The 17559-nt window shown below is 31.1% G+C and overlaps 1 protein-coding gene across 1 annotated transcript; it reads right to left on the minus strand.

Moving 5' to 3' along the window:
- Positions 1 to 12469: 12469 nt before the first annotated feature.
- LOC142322703 (uncharacterized) lies at positions 12470 to 12853 on the minus strand. Its single transcript, XM_075361779.1, has one exon. The coding sequence runs from the start codon at positions 12851 to 12853 to the stop codon at positions 12470 to 12472; it is 384 nt and encodes a 127-aa protein (XP_075217894.1).
- Between the last annotated feature and the right edge of the window lie 4706 nt (positions 12854 to 17559).

Here is a 17559-nt window from a genome sequence, read left to right on the forward strand (position 1 = left end):
GCACACATATACAAATTCCTACACACTAATGCACATTTTAAACAAAGATAACAGTACTGTAATGCAAAACAAAAACAGAGACTAGTAAATGAGTATTGCGTTCATATATATATATATATATATATATATAACATGCAAGTAAGTGTATTTTGTAGTCTGTAGCAAGTACGAGTTGACGCATTGGAATGAATTTCATTGTTAACTTAGTGTAGCGTTATCTACTCTTACGAATCTACTATAGAAGGGAAATAAACGTAGCTAGAAGGAGGCTATATATGTGTATCTGCTTTACAACTTCCAATAAAGTCAATTGATTTCCGAGTCGGTAATTCTCAAACGTTTCTCTTCACTGTTTTCATATACTATTACTACTGTGTTTCTCATTGCGTACTATTTCCACATTCCATTTTCATTTCCAGTAGTGTATATTCTTCTTTTCTTGATAGTATACTCTTGTTTGAATTGTTTGTTTACTTTTGTTTCTTATTTTATGATATTGAATATCTTTGTTCAGAATATTAAGAAAAACGATATTTTTTTATTGTTAAGTTTTTTGTGTTCATACCTGTTTTTAACAGTTTGCACATAATACATAAAGAAAGTGTCGTAATCTTCTAAAAAATTAATTTCCAGTTAAGAACTATTTTTATTACATAGTTTTTCTATGTAGACTGCGATCGGCAATGGTGTACGTTGAACCTTTTCAGCTCTTATTTGATACCAAATACTTTTACTTTCCCGTCTAGATAGCACTATAACAGAGCTATAGCTCTAAAAGGGAAAGTATTGCAATCGGTCCATTTTGGGAAAATGCGATTTTCACCGGATCTTGACGTTTTGACAACTAAGGAACCCAAAAAACCGGATGGAAATTTTTCCGGATGTAATTTTCGTATGTACGCGAGCGCGTGCGCGCGCGTATTTTTTCGGTGTTGGCCTCTAGATCACCTTTTATCTCCAGAACTACCGGACCGATTTTGACCAATTTTAGTCAGATTAATTCTGTATATGGAGCATTGATGCCATTAAATCTTCAACTTAAAAAGTCAACGGGGTAAGCTGTAAAGCAAGGTTTACCCTCAATATCTCGACATTTTGCTTAATTTAGGTCATATTTTTCTTAGGCACATTTTTTAACGGTTAAAAAACAACAATATGTGCAAATAAAATTTTGTCAAGTCGCATCTCCACTCCAAAAATTGCTGTGTACTTATTTGCTATGTTGTGACGTCACAGCGGTAGAGTTAAATAAATTAATAATATTTAAAGCGTAAAAAGGTAACTCGGTCCGGCTAGGTCTCTAACTCAATCGCCCGGTTGACTCGGTACCTGATGCGTTAAGCCTTGCGGCTACACAAGTGCCGACCATAAAAGCGAGATTTTCTCGATGTAAGTTGTGAAATTACATTAGTTTCATTATAGCCGACCGTCACCGCTAGTACCGTCACATCCGCGTAAATTAAATACGGTATATGCGCGCGCGCTTTAGTTAGAATCACTGAATTAAAGAAACGAAAAAATATTATATTCAAATAAGATAAATATTTTTAATTAAGCTGTGCATCAAAATAACCCACAGTTGTAGGACTTTCCGGATCGTGGCTTTAGCCGCGTAACGGTAAAATTCTAGAACTGAGTTGTCAGCTTTTTAATCACTCCTCATTATTTCTTCATTTTGTCCGCTTAATTTTCTCCTCCTTTTCCACTTTTCAAATACCTCCAGCCTTTTTTTTTTATCGTCATCGTTTTACTTCCTTATAGAAGTACATTATAAACGATAAAATTTAAAAGACGCTTCTTTAAATCTATTTCTGTCATAATAGTGAATTATAACTGTTTAATTTTTGTTAAATGATTCCTTATTTTTTGTTATTCTTGTCTTAATCTCGTTTTCTTTTAGTCTCACGTTAAGATGCTACTTAAGTATCTATTCTGTTCTTCATGTTCAATTCTTCTTTCTTTATCGGCTTACTGCTTATACTCTTGTGGCTTCATTCATTTTAATGCTTTATTCTGTGATTAGTGTTTTCTAAGTATCCTAACAAGAAAAAAATACAGTGTGATCTGTGAACCCTAATATAATCTTTTATTTTTCATTCTACTGTGATACTTTCATTTTTTATGAGTTTTTTGATCATATCTTCAATTTACATGTTAACAAAAATTGATATTTGGCAAAACTCTTATCTTATTCCTTTCCCTAAGTCAAACCTATTATTTTCAGCATCCTTTATTTTATAATCATTTTCTGATTCAGATAAAATTCATTCATTTTCTAATAAAAATTTATAGTTTAAATTTATGTATAGCTGATGAATATCCATATAGTATACTTAAAACAAGCTTTTCAAAATTTAAATAAATTATTATTTTAAAGTTTTCATAACTTTTAAAGAATAATTTTTTCCGTTTAAGTAAACATAGTTCCTTTAATTCATATATATATATATATATATATATATATATATATATATATATACATTATGTTTTATTTATAAAGCGCAATAGAAAATATATAGTTATAATATGATAGAGACTGAATATAAAAATAACTTGTCAAGCGAATAATTCGAATAACTGTGCCTATGTGTCTTTCAATATCCAGAACTTATGCTGCTTGATTATTAGTATCTTTAAGTAAAGTCCTTGTTAGTCTGATCAATATATGTTTTATTTATGTTTAATTTATAACACATGTAGATACATTTTCACTTATTTAAATATTATATTATTAATAAATCTCTCATTGTTAAGTTTAAAATGGTGTACATGTACAATATTAATATTTAAAGAGTGTTATAATTAATGTATTTATATTTATGTTCACGTTCTAAGTTATATCCTTTACAAATTGATTTCGATTAGCAATACTATTAGAAAGAAAAAATATATAATATGAAACAGCTGTTGAACTCAGCTTTGATAACAAATTTATATGCTTTACATAATTAAGAAGAAAAGAGTTAAATTATTTATTTACCATTAATAAGGAGGACATGAAATTTAACATAGCTGCCTGTCAAAAATCCTCAGGATTTTTCCTTTACAATACTGTAATGAAATATTACACGCGATAACATGAAATAATATAAATAATCTTTGTTTGTAATCTCGAATATGTATTATACAAAGAAAGTTAATCTAAAACGTTGTGTAATAACATGATTAATAAATAAAAGTTACAGCTAAAACATGAAATAATAAATGATTTTTTAAATGCATATTATACAATATGATATAAATATCAGAAAAAAATTAATTACACATATCGTATAAGGTTAAATTGTTGAATCAATAGTTTCAAATTATGTTCATATCGGTTTGTAAATAATACAACAATAAATAGTAATGAATAATAATCATAGAGCAGGGATATATAAGTTGCTTTTTCAGCAATATTTTCTTTGTAACAAGTGCATATATATCTTAATATAGAAAATAAATCTTATTGGACAACAGGTCCGAATAGTAGAGTATAGTTAAGAGATAAACCGTTAGTGGTTTTAGTTGAACCGTCGAAAACCAGTCGAAGATTAATAGTTAAACTTGATTTAAATTCCGGATGATGGGATAAATAACACATATTTGATTTGTCTATTAACAAATCATCGGAGTTAAGTAATGACATGTGACCCAAGTCCAAATATTCTTGTATGAAAGTGGATTAGTCACGTTTAAGATTGCTTAGCCTCATTGTTTAGCCTTCTATCCAACGATAAAAATTTATTTTTTGCATTTACAAAAGAATCGCCTTGCCTTATATTATTGGGTTTACGTGGTAATTCCACTACAAATCTGCCTTGATTGTTTCGAGTAAAATTGAGTTGAAAATGTTTTTTTTAAAATAGAACTTTCATTAAATGGAATATCAGTATTAATTTCCTCAATTTTCCAGAAGTTCTGATTTTCAGCCGAAAGATTTGTAGAATTTTTTCGAGAAATAAAAGATGCAATGGTATTATTGCTCTGAGAGTTAACAGGAAAGCAACCACTTTAAATATCCTGTTCTCCAAGAAACCAAATTGGGATATATTCTCAGTGGTTGAAAAACCACAAATTACCATAAAATATTAAACCGTAAATTTTATTATTTAAAAAAATAATTAGATAATTTAAATGATGTTATTTTCAAGATATATTATTTGATTTAATATTTGTACTTTATGTTATTATTGTAATCTCAAATTGGATTTAATCTGTTGATTATTATATCGTTGTTACACGCTAAATGCATATTAATCTAATTATTAAATCATGTTCATATTGCTCTACACTTTTAAACGATTTACAGACTGGTTATTATACTACATACATGTACAAACACGCACAACATGCATACATTCATCACAAACATGTACGTACATACAACATATACATATGTATTCAATATTATAGCGGATTGACGACCTCAATCGAAATACATTTCCAATATTTATGTATTTTTATTTACTATAGCGGATTGATGATCCCAATATTTATTTATTTTATGCAACATATATGCTTTATTTACTAAATCTTCATTGGAATGAGATGCTCGCCAATGAATACACCTATACGTCATAAGGACTTACGAACAACACTTTTAAAGAAACTCTAATCTATCTGAGTTAAGTACAATAAGCGGTTTATATTACCCGATTTACTAGTAATGACGATTGTTAAGATATACATATACATATACATATGCACTTACTAGTTACAAAGAAAGTATTGCTGATAAAGCAAGTTATTATATATCCGAGTTCTATGATTATTATTCATTACTATTTATTGTTGTATTATTTACAAACCGATATGAACATAATTTGAAACTATTGATTCAACAATTTAACCTTATACGATATGTGTAATTATTTTTTTCTGATATTTATATCATATTGTATAATATACATTTAAAAAATCATTTATTATTTCATGTTTAGCTGTAACTTTTATTTAATAATCATGTTATTACACAACCTTTAGATAATCTTTCTTTGTATAATACATATTCTAGATTACAAACAAAGATTATTTATATTATTTCATTTTATCACATGTAATATTTCATTACAGTATTGTAAAGGAAAAATCCTGGGGATTTTTGACAGGCAGCTATGTTCACTTTCATGTCCTCCTTATTAGTGGTATATAAACAATCTAACTCTTTTCTTCTTACTTATGTACAGCATATAAATTTATTATCCTAGCTGAGTTCAACAGCTGTTTCATATTATATATTTTTTCTTTCTAATAGTATTGCTAATCTAAATCAATTTGTAAAGGATATAACTTAGAACGTGAACATAAATATAAATACATTAATTATAACACTCTTTAAATATACTCGTACACCATTTTAAATTTAACAATGAGAATTTTATTAATAATATAATATTTAAATAACTGACAATGTATTTAAATGTGTTATAAATTAAATTTATATTGATCACACTAACAAGGACTTTATTTAAAGATATTAATGTTCCAGCGGCTTAAGTTCTGAATAATGAAAGATGCATGCATTTAAGCACAGTTATTCGAACAATTTTTTTTTGTGTTTAATTTGGAATCGGCAATTGTAGCCTGTACGGAGGTACAGACTACAAGTGCCTTCATACTTTAGTCTCACGCTTTGGTACAGTTATTATTAACTATTAACTAGATATAATTTTTGCTTCAATTTAAGAAAGTATTTCTAACAACCATTATTAATGTTTTATAGCAAACTAAACTCCCTAAACGGCTTTTTAGTTTCATTAGTTTTAGTTATTTATTATTATTATTTTTTATTATAATTTATAGGTGTTTTTGGGAAAACAGTTTTTTTTTAAAATAAGTTATTTTTTTTTAAGAAGATGATTCATTTTTTCTTTTTTGTGTACTTTTTAGTTTGATATTTTTAATAATGTCCTACAAAAATAACAATATTTTCAAAAAATCAATAATATGTTGTTAGTTACAATATGTTAAAAAAAAATTCGCTTCACAAAATTCAAGCTGAAGTTTTATTTTAAGATGGCGGACGTAAAATTTTGGTATCTGATTGTAAACGGATACATTCCTCAGGCAATATCATTATGCAAAGCTCAATTAGAACCTTAATCTGTACTATTTAGATAAATTATTATTGTTTACATCTACTTACGTTAAATTATTTGCATAATATACAAGTTGTTTATTCAGTAAACACCCGGCCTACCTACACAATTAATTTTACAACATATGGAATTGTTTCCTACATTAAATAAATATACAAATTTAGTTTATTGTACTATACCTTAATGATATAAAAAATTTCAAAACCCACCATACAAATTTTTTGTTGATCCTTTAAAGTATTATTATATTATTTTTTGGCCTAGAAATTTAAAAAGGTATCATTTACAATTGTTTGTTTGTTTTACTTACCGATGAAACGGTAATATTTTCCGTGATGATGACAGAAGTATTTTAAATATAATCTGTCTTATTGGTTTTTTATTTTTTTATTTTTATATGCTCTACCCCAGTATAACCCCCTTCATCCGTATTATAGGGTCTCGTGCTTAGTTCGGATAATCAAAGTCTTGATAATCCTGAAATTTAAGTAGCATATTAAAATTTTAAAAGTGAAGTGAAAAATACAAAAACTTTATTTAAATCGTGTTTAATGTGCAAATTGATAATAAATTAAAATTTTAATTTCAATAAAATAATTTTAAGGAGAATAGGCCTGAAAAATCGTCATTACGTCACACAAACGCTGATCTCCCTGATCTCCCAAAGAAGGTGATACCTTCTTTGCCTTTTCTGGGTGAAGATTCTGGGTTCGAATCCCGGTTAGGTTTGACATTTTTCACATTCCACAAAAACTCTCATGACATCATTAATTTTAAATCTAGGTCGGGTAGAAATTGATTTAAGCCAATAAATATTTATAAGGATTATGTAAGTTCAAGGTTATATACAGTTTACTATAATTTATGAACAAACATCTAAGCTGTAGGTCCACCTCTAAATCTTACCGATGAATAAATATGGAAAATCTAATTAACTAATTTAATCCAAAGATTAATAATACGTAAATTCATTTTACTGTTTGTGTACTTCATTTCAGCAATAATTTTGAAATAAAAAATTGAAACAAAATTCTGAAAGAGCAATTAAAAAATAAGGTTATAAATTTTTGTAAAAAGTAAATAATGAATTTGTTTAAAATAGAACTATATCGACTTGATCCGGATAAACGGGTTTGTTTTATATTATACCATATTTTTATTATAAAATGCTTCTGATACCTATCCTGAAAAAAATTATAATAAAAATATCAATTTAAATAGTAAAGTTATAACAGCGGTATCGATGAAAAAACAAGAAATGATACTAAGAAAAAAAATATGAGACAAATTAGTAAATATTCATTACCAAAATAATAAATAACTAAAGAATATAATTTAAAATAATAAATATCTATAAATTATACAATATCTACCATCAACCAGTAGATTATGTTATGGCAGACATTATATTAAGTAATAAAGATATTTTGGGTCAACGCCAAGAGGTTATATCTATAAATCACGTGGCTCACTAAATTTGTTGTTATGCTGTGACATTTGTTGCCTTGTTTACCACAAGTAAACAATTTTAATGCTAACATTATTAAGCGTGGTGTTATACACACATACAGTAAATGATTAAATTTAGTTTTTTATTGTACCTTTTTTTTTTAATGTCTCGGTAACAAATTAAAATAATAACTTGATTTTTGGTGTGTGTCTATCTCTCTCTCTCTCTCTCTATCTCTCTCTATCTCTCACTCTCTCTCTGTCTCTCTCTCTCTCTGTGCGCGGAAAGGTAAAAAGAATTCGAACAATGATTGCAAATTTTTTCCTGTTTCCGATTATACTAAATGAGATACTCACTCGATTTGGACTTAAAAATACTCTCCAGATACATATCTAAATACCATTTTTGGGTTTTTTAAATTTTAATATTTTAAAGGGCAAAAAACATTAATAGTTTTTTTCTATTTTTGCCGTTCTATTGAGTCAATCTTTATGGAATTTGTTAATATTGTGATGGTAATTTATGTTTATAATTCTGATTATGCATTTCGCTAGTGAAGCCGCAACGGGAAATCTAAAAACCAATTAGTGGATCCTCTGACCAAACTAATGCTCTGAAGAAATTACAATTCACTGATAGTTTTTTTATAAATTGAACAGACTTTAATATTTATTTAACATTATTTTTCACAACCATGAGTTTAATGAACACCGGGTGTGCAGGGGCAGAGTCCTCTGGCTACTCCTGATCGGCTAAACATTCCCTGACCGCGACGGGAAACCCAAGTACCCATATATCGAGGGCAAAGCCGTGACGGATATATATTATAGTTAAAATTGGAATTTTTCTTCACAGAATAACTATCCGTTAAAGTATTTATAATTTAAGTTCTTTAAATCTTAAGTATTTGATTTACCTGTTTAAATTCCAGCTTAATTGTCTAAGACTTCTTTATTTATTTATTTATTTATAATAGATATAAACTGAATTTAAAGATATTTCCCTAGGTTATAATTAGAAGATAATTATTTTGAATTAGTAATTTATCCCTGAGTTGAAATTTAAGTCAAAAAATTTATTCATTAAGATCTGTAGAATTATATTTTTTATAATGTTAATTAAAGAAATATTGCATTAAATTAGGAAACTATTCAAATTACAAAACGCTAAATAAATTAGTTAAAAATGAGATGCTACGTAAATAAAAGCCGACATCCGACAGATTTATTTTAAAAGAAATACAATCTTTGGTTTTTTTTAAAGAAATGCAAAACGATACATCCATTTAACTTTAAAATAAAACAGCTTAAATTACGGAAAAAATATAACATATATGAAAGAACTGTAAAGACCAGATACTAATAGGTATCTCTTTATGAAGAAACTCACAAGATATATGTTATGAAAAAATACAATTACGCATTTTACAAAATAAAAACAGATTATATATACATAACAGCAAGAAGAAAAATAAATATGAAAAAAAGAGGAATTTAACCTGCTCGATCTGTTATTTTATGAACTAACAGAACTATTCTAACAATGATGTATACAGAGGTAAAGCAAATTTATATAAATTGGAGAAAAGATTACCTTCCAAAAAATCGCTTATAAAAAAATTAATCCTACATGGTCATTTTGATTGTTAAACAACCATCATCAGTGGACACTACTGAAAATATATATAAATTATATCTATATTTATCATTGATATTTATGCTTAAATTAAGTTTTTATTTGTGAAAAATCCCAGCAAATCATTCATAGTTTTTGCTGCATTAATCGTAGTTTCGAAAAAAATAGTGTGAAACAAAATGCTGTTTTAGTTTTTATTATTATGTACTTCTTTCTGAATTAGTGTCCAAAACACTTAAGGTTTATAGAATTTTTATTATATTTCATTTAGAAGTACACCTACAATTTAATTGATCAGCTTTTAAATTACTGGAGATTTCATATCTTATGATCCCACATTAGGGAAAATTAAGTTTAAATATTATTAAAACATTTACTTCTCTGTATTGTGTTTTGCAATCCATTTAAAAAAAAAACTAGTATTACGAAAATGATGTATAAAAATTATCCCCATTTTTCACCTGTTTACCAAATAGTAAAATTTTAATATTCGTAACTTCATTAAAAAATAATTTTCAAGTATATTATTTAAGAACAGAGTTTATTTTATCATCTAAATAAGGATTTTCCATACTGTGCAACATTGGAATTTTCTCTTCACTGAATAACGTTAAAGCGTATAAACGTTAAAGCGTATATAATTTAAGTCCTTTAAATCTTAAGCATCTGAGGCGAGACTCCCGTGGACTGCAATGGCTCTGGCCGTTGATCTCAGTGGCCTTGGCACCGGCCACTGAGATTAACTATCTCAGTTAGTTTTATAACTATTGACAACATCTGTCATAGATTTTTTTTTAAATTATCTAAATTTTTTTCTTGTTATCAGTATTTTGTTTATTTTTGGTTGATAGTATTATAACAGTAATTTTAAGTAGCAGTAGTCAGGTGTGTCACGATCAATGTTGTTAACTTACGTCTCGTACACAACGTTGACGCTCTTTGCCTAGGCAACAGTGTCCACCTATTGGTAAGCCAATTAGCCAAATAGCATACGCCATAACTATTAACATATTGTCTTAAGAACTATCTCATAGCTATTGTATTTTGTCTCAAATTTTCCAGAACATCAGGATATTTTTTAATATTCAAATTAATGTAAAAACCCGATGACTTGGTTTACTGTTATCATCCATTTCGATTATTACAAACATTTATTCGCTGAAATTTTTAAATTGTTATACCGGTATCCAAATATATAAATAAATAAATATTTTACCAAACCGCATTCTAACAAAAATATACAATTACTTATAAAAATCATTTTTCCACTTCTTTAGTGCTTTATTATTTTCTGTAATTTTCACGTTCAGTCTTTGGCAGGAATATCTGCTTCTTAAAATCGGTTTTTATAAATTTAATTTATAAATATTGTTTAAAAAAATCTGACACCGCGTCTTCCTTTATTAAATTACATATATTTTTTATTACAATTTTTTTTCATGGCTTTCTTTTTGTTATTATTGAATTATTATTTATTGTCAAACCTTTTTTACAATCACAGGTAAATAATTATTAATAAATCAATATATTTAATTTTAAAAAAAGTTTAAAAAAAGGAAATGAAGTTGGATTCTCGCCGATGTGCCTTCCCTTTATAAAATCCACATATTTCATTAAATAAAATTTTATTGGGCTGTAACTCTGGAACCAATGAAAATAAGTACCACTTATGATGATATATCGTTGAAAAGCTCTCAATGAGGGCTTATTACTGCACTTAAGAAAAAATCAAAAATCCAAAAAATGAATCTTTTAAACACTTGGTTCAGTCGATCAAAAGGGGAGGTGCACAACTAGATGTTACAACAACAGTCCTAAATTCAAAATTTCAACATTCTACGGCTAATCGTTTTTTAGTTATGCGAGATACATACTTACATACATACAGACGTCACGCCGAAACTAGTCAAAATAGATTCAGGGATGGTCAAAATGGATCCGTCCGTTGACATCTGAAAACCAAATTTTTTCGCAATTATAATACTTCCTTGGATTTTTTTATTATTTTTTTTGTCAAGCGCTAAAATTGACAAAAAAGAATAAACCAAAAAGTAAATCAAAAATTAATTTATATATATGACTATCTATGAAAATGATATATTTTATTGCTTCTATACAAAAGATATGTAGCTACGGTCAACAGTATTCGTACATACAATTATCTCGTATATAAACCTAGATAAAAGATTGTGGAAATAATATAAAATTAATTTTATTTTAAAATTTAGGTGTAAAAAAATGGGTATTTTATTTCCAGTAAAATTTCAAGAAAAAGGTATATATAATATCAACCATAATTTTTTTTTATTTTGAAGCTTATAAAGATTATATTATGTCGAAAAACAATATCACTCATATGGCCTCCACGGTTTTGCTTAATATAGCCAGGTCTACAAACAAAATTTTGCGTGACTCTTTTACACTTATCATCTTGAATTATACTAAAAACGCGTCGAACATTTGGTTTCAATACGTCAATCATTCATGGTTTATTGCTATAGATTTGTGACTTAAAATACCCCCAGAGAAAAAAGTCTTTCTTTTCCTGTGGTTAGGGGAGTAATCCAATTTTCGGACAAAATGTCGGGCTCGGTAACCAATTCCGCAGATGTTACAGCGTTGCGTCCTACCATTAAACCTCATCAGCCTCCCTTCCCGAGGCCGGAAACCGCATTTAAGTATTTATCAGCCCCAGGAGGTGCCTTCGAGCTCAGTTTGTTCAGAGTCACCGTGCATCATCACTGTCACCCATCCATGCAAGTACGAACGAACGCCAGCTCTGCAGAGGATTCTCTGTCCTCCCTTCGCTTTCCAGTCCGGTATCCTTCACATACTTCTTGAGATCTTCGCTGGTCTTTTGGGATCTGCTGGACGGTAAGCATGTTGTTATCGGGGAGCCTCGCCTCCTCATTTGAGTCAGCCAAGGCACCCTAGACATGGTTGCATCCCGTTTCTTCTCACTATCTGTTCAGCTGTCTATCCTTCTCCTTCTCTAGCATAATCTCTGTGGCTAGTTCTGCTACAGAAAGTCTCTCTCTATCACCCCTGAACATATACTCCAGCATATCGTCCGGCGTCAGTTTGAGGACCCCGAGTTCTCTCCGTAGTGGCACCCACTTTCCACAGTCGAAGGTGTTCTTTGGGGTATCTACTTCCCCGCAATATACACACCCAGGGTCTACGCGTAGGCGGAATCTGTGCAGAGAGGCTCCAAAATTGCCGTGGCAGTGAGGAGCTGTGTAAGGTAGTAATTCAGCTCCCCATGCCATCTGCTTTGCCACGATTCAACCCGTGCGATGAGCCTCTAGGTCCGCCTCCCCTTCTTCGATGTGTCCCACTGTTCTTGCCAGGCTGCTGAAAGCTGCTGCCTGGCTTCTCCTGGTGCCAGTCCTCTACGTCTCGGATCTCGTTCCTCAATCAATAACCTCACTGGAGCTAATCCTGCCAGTACTCGTACCGCCTCGCCCCTAAAACCATCCTGTACGCCGTTGTTATAAGCAGCGCAACCCTGTGCTGGCGCAGCGTACAAGACTATTGAGACAGTCGCCGATATAACCAGTCTCCTTCTTGAAGTCCTGGATGCCCCATACCAGGGCATTATCCTGCCCAGTGCCGCCGCAGATCTCTCCGCCTTCTCGACAACATACTGGATATGCTTGGTGTGAAACCTTTGTTCTTCTAAAGTCATACGCCCAGGTATTTTGCCTTGTCCACCTGGATATCATTCACCTGCAGGATGATCTCTCTTAACCTCATCCTTCCGGCCATGACCAGGGCTTTAGTTTTTTCTGGTGCCAGCCGAAGTCCCCTATCCACCAACCAACGGCTGGCATTTCCAGTCTCCTCCACGTCCCCTTCATCGGCCCCGATACCAGCAGCGCCAGCTCATCTGTATATGCCACAACCTCTGTGTCTCCGGGATACTCCAGCCTGAGTACCCGTCGAACACTACATTTCAGAGGCGGGGCCGCAGAATTGAACCCTAAGGCATCCCCGGGTTCATGTTGAAGTTGTGGTAGCCTCCCTCCTTCCGATCTGTCACTCTTCTTTCGAGCAGATAGCTGTTAAGAACTGTCCTGAGGTAGATGGTGACACCCTTTTGTTCCAGGGTATTTCTGACCTTCTTCTAGGGGATGCTATTAAAGGCATTCCTGACATCGAGTAGTATTACCATTGGCATGCGATGTCGACACCAGGTGGCTGCTGCCTTGCGCTTGGCCCAGGAGTTCACCCTCTCGATGGCATCCGCTGTGTATCTTCCGCCGGCGAACTCATGTTGGTTGGGTGAGAAGCCTCTTACTGCAGCCAGTTCATTCTTCAACCTATGTGCCAGTAGCTTCTCAAACACCTTACCCATTGTGTTCAGTAGACACAACGGACGGTATCTCCCCGGCTCACCTGTCTCGGTATCCGGATTTGGAAGTAGTACCAATCTGGCCTCCTTCCAGGAACACTCCTCGCTGCAGTGTCTCGTTGAACACGTCCAGGACCATCCAGGGGTGTCATTTAATCATAGTCTTTACAACATCCCCAGGCACTCCATCTGGTCTCGGATTCATCTTCGCATTCAGTACGGCGGCGGTCCTCTTGAGTTTGTCCATAGTGAGACGTCTGGGCTCCGTGTTTCGTACCTCCTCTCAGACATCGTGCCTCTGCGGGAACAGTTCCTCCACCGTCCTCACCACCAGCTCCCCGGCAGAGCGGACAGACAAAAAGACAGAGCGGAAATCTCCCTGTGACTATTTAGAACGCCTGTCCCCGTGGGTCATTGTCCAGAGAAAAAAGTCTAAGGAAATCAAATCACACGATCTTGGTGGTCGATTGACATCACCATTTCGTGAAATTATCCAATCATCAAATTTTTTACGCATCAACTGAATTGTTTCAGCAACTGTGTGACATGTGATACCATACTGTTGATACCACATCTCATTAAAATGAAGATTTTCCAAATTTGCAAACAAAAAATCACGAATAATAGCTCGATACCATTCACTATTTACTATAACAGCATCTCCTTGCTAATTCTTGAAAAAAAATGTGGTCGAATGATGCCACCAGCCCATCAATCCAGACCACAGTCTGGATATAATCCACACCAATCATGTGGATGATTGGTGTGTTCATAATCCACACCAATCAGTGATTTTGTTTCGGATTTAGCGGTCGCTATTTAATAATTTGTGGATTGAGATCATTCAAAATACGGCAATTTTGATTGTTTTCAAAGCCATGAAGTCAAAAATGAGCCTCATCTGAAAAGATAAATTTTTTTATGAAAATTTGGATCCATTTTGATCCATTTTGATCTGCTCTAGTATAAAATCAGCAAACCGTTGACGCAAAGAATGAATGGTCTCGTAGCTTTTATTCCGGGAATAGTTGAATCTTATATACGTGCAGACCAAGACCTTTACGCAAAATTTGCCATGTTGTTGTTGAAGAAAGGCCCAATTCTTGGGAGCGATGTGAAGCCGATAAATTTCGATTTTCAGGAACTCTTGTACTTACTGCAGCAATATTATCTTGACTCCTATCATTTCTTTTGTGAATTGGTGTTTTATAGCAATTAGAGAAAGATTTTTTTAAAAATCTTTTCACCAAACGATGAATTGCGCTTTAGTTTGGCCGATTATGCACATCATAAATGTCGCAAAGCACACGATACGTAGCTGTAACCGATTCCATATTTCGATAATAAACTTTTATGATTTGTGAACGTTGTTGAGGCGTGTAGCGTTCCATGATGAATTTTCAAAAACTACGGAAAATAAATGACGCTTGAAAATTTTAAAAATATCATTACGTCGTCACCACAATCTGTCAGTTTTTTCGCTCAGTTTGAAAGACCCCTATTATAATAAACCACGTTTATTAATTACTGACTCAAGTATGATAAAATGCTTAATTAATTAATTTACGAAGATTGAAGGGAAAATTGTTAGATCTTATTATGTACTGACTTTGGAGTGAATTCTTAAATGAAATTTATAATAATAAAGGTGGTACTAGAGAATCGAAATATGCGATTTGTGATTGATACTCTAATTTTCTCTAGATTTACTTTAATTTTCAAACATAAATTTACATTACATGAAGATGAAAAGTACTGGAACTTTTATAAAAATTTGTAATGGTATACATGATGTGTGACAGTCTAGTTGAGCTTTTCTCTTAAAGTCTTTTCTGCAATCTTCAAAATGTGTTGTGAATATAATTAAGCACGTTTATGTCATAAGAGCATATCAAAATACAGTTAGGCGAAATAACATTACATAAAGGAACCCCTATTTTAAAAAAATTAGAGAACAGTGATTTATATATATATATATAAAAAAACAATCAGTTCTCCAAGGGTCTGTTTATTTTGGTGACAATTGAAGACGAAATTGATATTTAGGATATCAAAAAGAATGGAATTTGTTTGCAATTAACCTGTATTTGAAGAGAATTATATATCTGAGTCCCGGCTTTGTCTCTTGGGCGATGGATACAATGTGTGTTCGGTTGTGCTTGGAGAGATGGTACTTGGATAAGGCTGCTGTCTCGCATCGGGTTCCCTAGAGTTGGCAGGCCCCATGATAATAGTTAGATCTAAATTTAGTTGTCATCATTTAAAGACAATTATCCTTGAGTATGAAATCAAATCTTTTCAATAATAATATAATATAAATAAAGAAATTATTGACCTATGTCGCCTGCTCTGTAGTAGATATTAGTTTTAGTTCCGAATTTCATGTTTTCGTGAGCCGGGTAGATAGTAAAAGACGAGTACCCAGTAGATCGAGAAGGAAAATTATTAGTAAAAGAGATTTTTAACAAAGCAAAAACTAAAAATCACTGTTAGAAATCTGGATGACCTTTGGTAAAATCCAACAGGAGGTAGATAAAACGGAAGTTGTGGTTTGATAATAGGAATTTTTATAAGATTACTGTCTTCTCTAAAGGATTATCAGCGCTACTGCAATATCTACGTAATTTCTTAACTTGAATTGAGTATAAGATAGAACTGAGAAAGGATGTAAAAAAAAACAAATAAAATTTCTATTAAAACTACTATTAAAGCTTTACTGTTAGTAATAACTGCAGTCTTTTTACAGGAATACACAACGAAACAGTTGTTTAAAGGTCTTGTAATTTATTCTGGGCTAACGCAAAGCGATAAAGTAAAACCACAATAAAAAGTATATAAAAAACAAAACAAATAAACTGGATAGATTTATAACAATTTTTGTATAAGTTTGTTTAAAGATTACATATAGATTGTTAGTAATATAAAAACAGTTTTATATACGCTAAATTATTGAATAACGGAAGGTTTTATAAATTAGAGTATAAGCTGAGAAGGAATAAAAAATGGGATAAAACAAAATTGAATTGAAAATTAGTATGTTAAAGCAGCTAATGAAGCGGAGAAAGAAAAGACGGTGTTGAATGAGAAGGGGTAAACAGAAAGATAAAGAGAGAGTGCGAGCGTTGGAATGACACAACGGATCGGGGGAGGGATTGCGAGTCAAATAATACAGTGATTTAGGTGGCATATCATTAAGCGTATACTTGCTGTCATCCATTTATAAAATACACCTAACTTAACTCTGTTACTGTAACTGTGTGGTTAAATGCTATTTGTTTTGTCATATTATTATTTTTAGAGCTTTCAACAAATCCGTATAACCAAGCGAACGACATATAGCTTATACTTGTTGCGTTTAATTCTTGTCTACTCTTAATTAATTACGTCTCTTTTTATTTTATTTTCTACTCGACACTTCCTAAATTCTTTTATTTTTTTACATCTATACCTTTTCTTTTTAGTCTATATCTCACCGCAATTTATTAAATAACTGAATTTAAAATAATTTTCACGTTTCCTATAGGTTCTTGATAAAAGTTGACAAATAGTTTTTCGATATTTATTTGCGTAAAAATAAGTTATAAAAGTAAAATGTAATTATTTCAAAATGTATATATATATATATATATATATATATATATATATATATATAAAAGGGAGTCTACCCTAAAAAAAATAACAGTTACAAATTAATTTCAAATAAAAAATAATACTCCAGATTCCCGATACTTGTATGAAAACATACATCTTCATTGAAATCGATCTACTTGGTAAAGATTTAAAGGGTTGAGGTAGAATAAATAAATACAGATGTTCCTTTAAAAAAAAATTAAAAAACGAAATTTATCCCTTATATATCGGATAAAAGTTATTTTAAACCTCTTTAAAATAATAATTTTTTATTATTATTATTATAAGAAATTTATTTGGAAAATGAAAATCTATCAGACATAGTTAAAAAAGAAGAATAATGTTTTATGAACATTTAATCCGGCTACGTGAGAACAGATAACACAGAAAATATATGATCGTTTCAATTC

The sequence above is a fragment of the Lycorma delicatula genome, chromosome 4, assembly GCF_047948215.1.
Source record: "Lycorma delicatula isolate Av1 chromosome 4, ASM4794821v1, whole genome shotgun sequence".
Classification (NCBI taxonomy): Eukaryota; Metazoa; Arthropoda; class Insecta; order Hemiptera; family Fulgoridae; genus Lycorma; species Lycorma delicatula.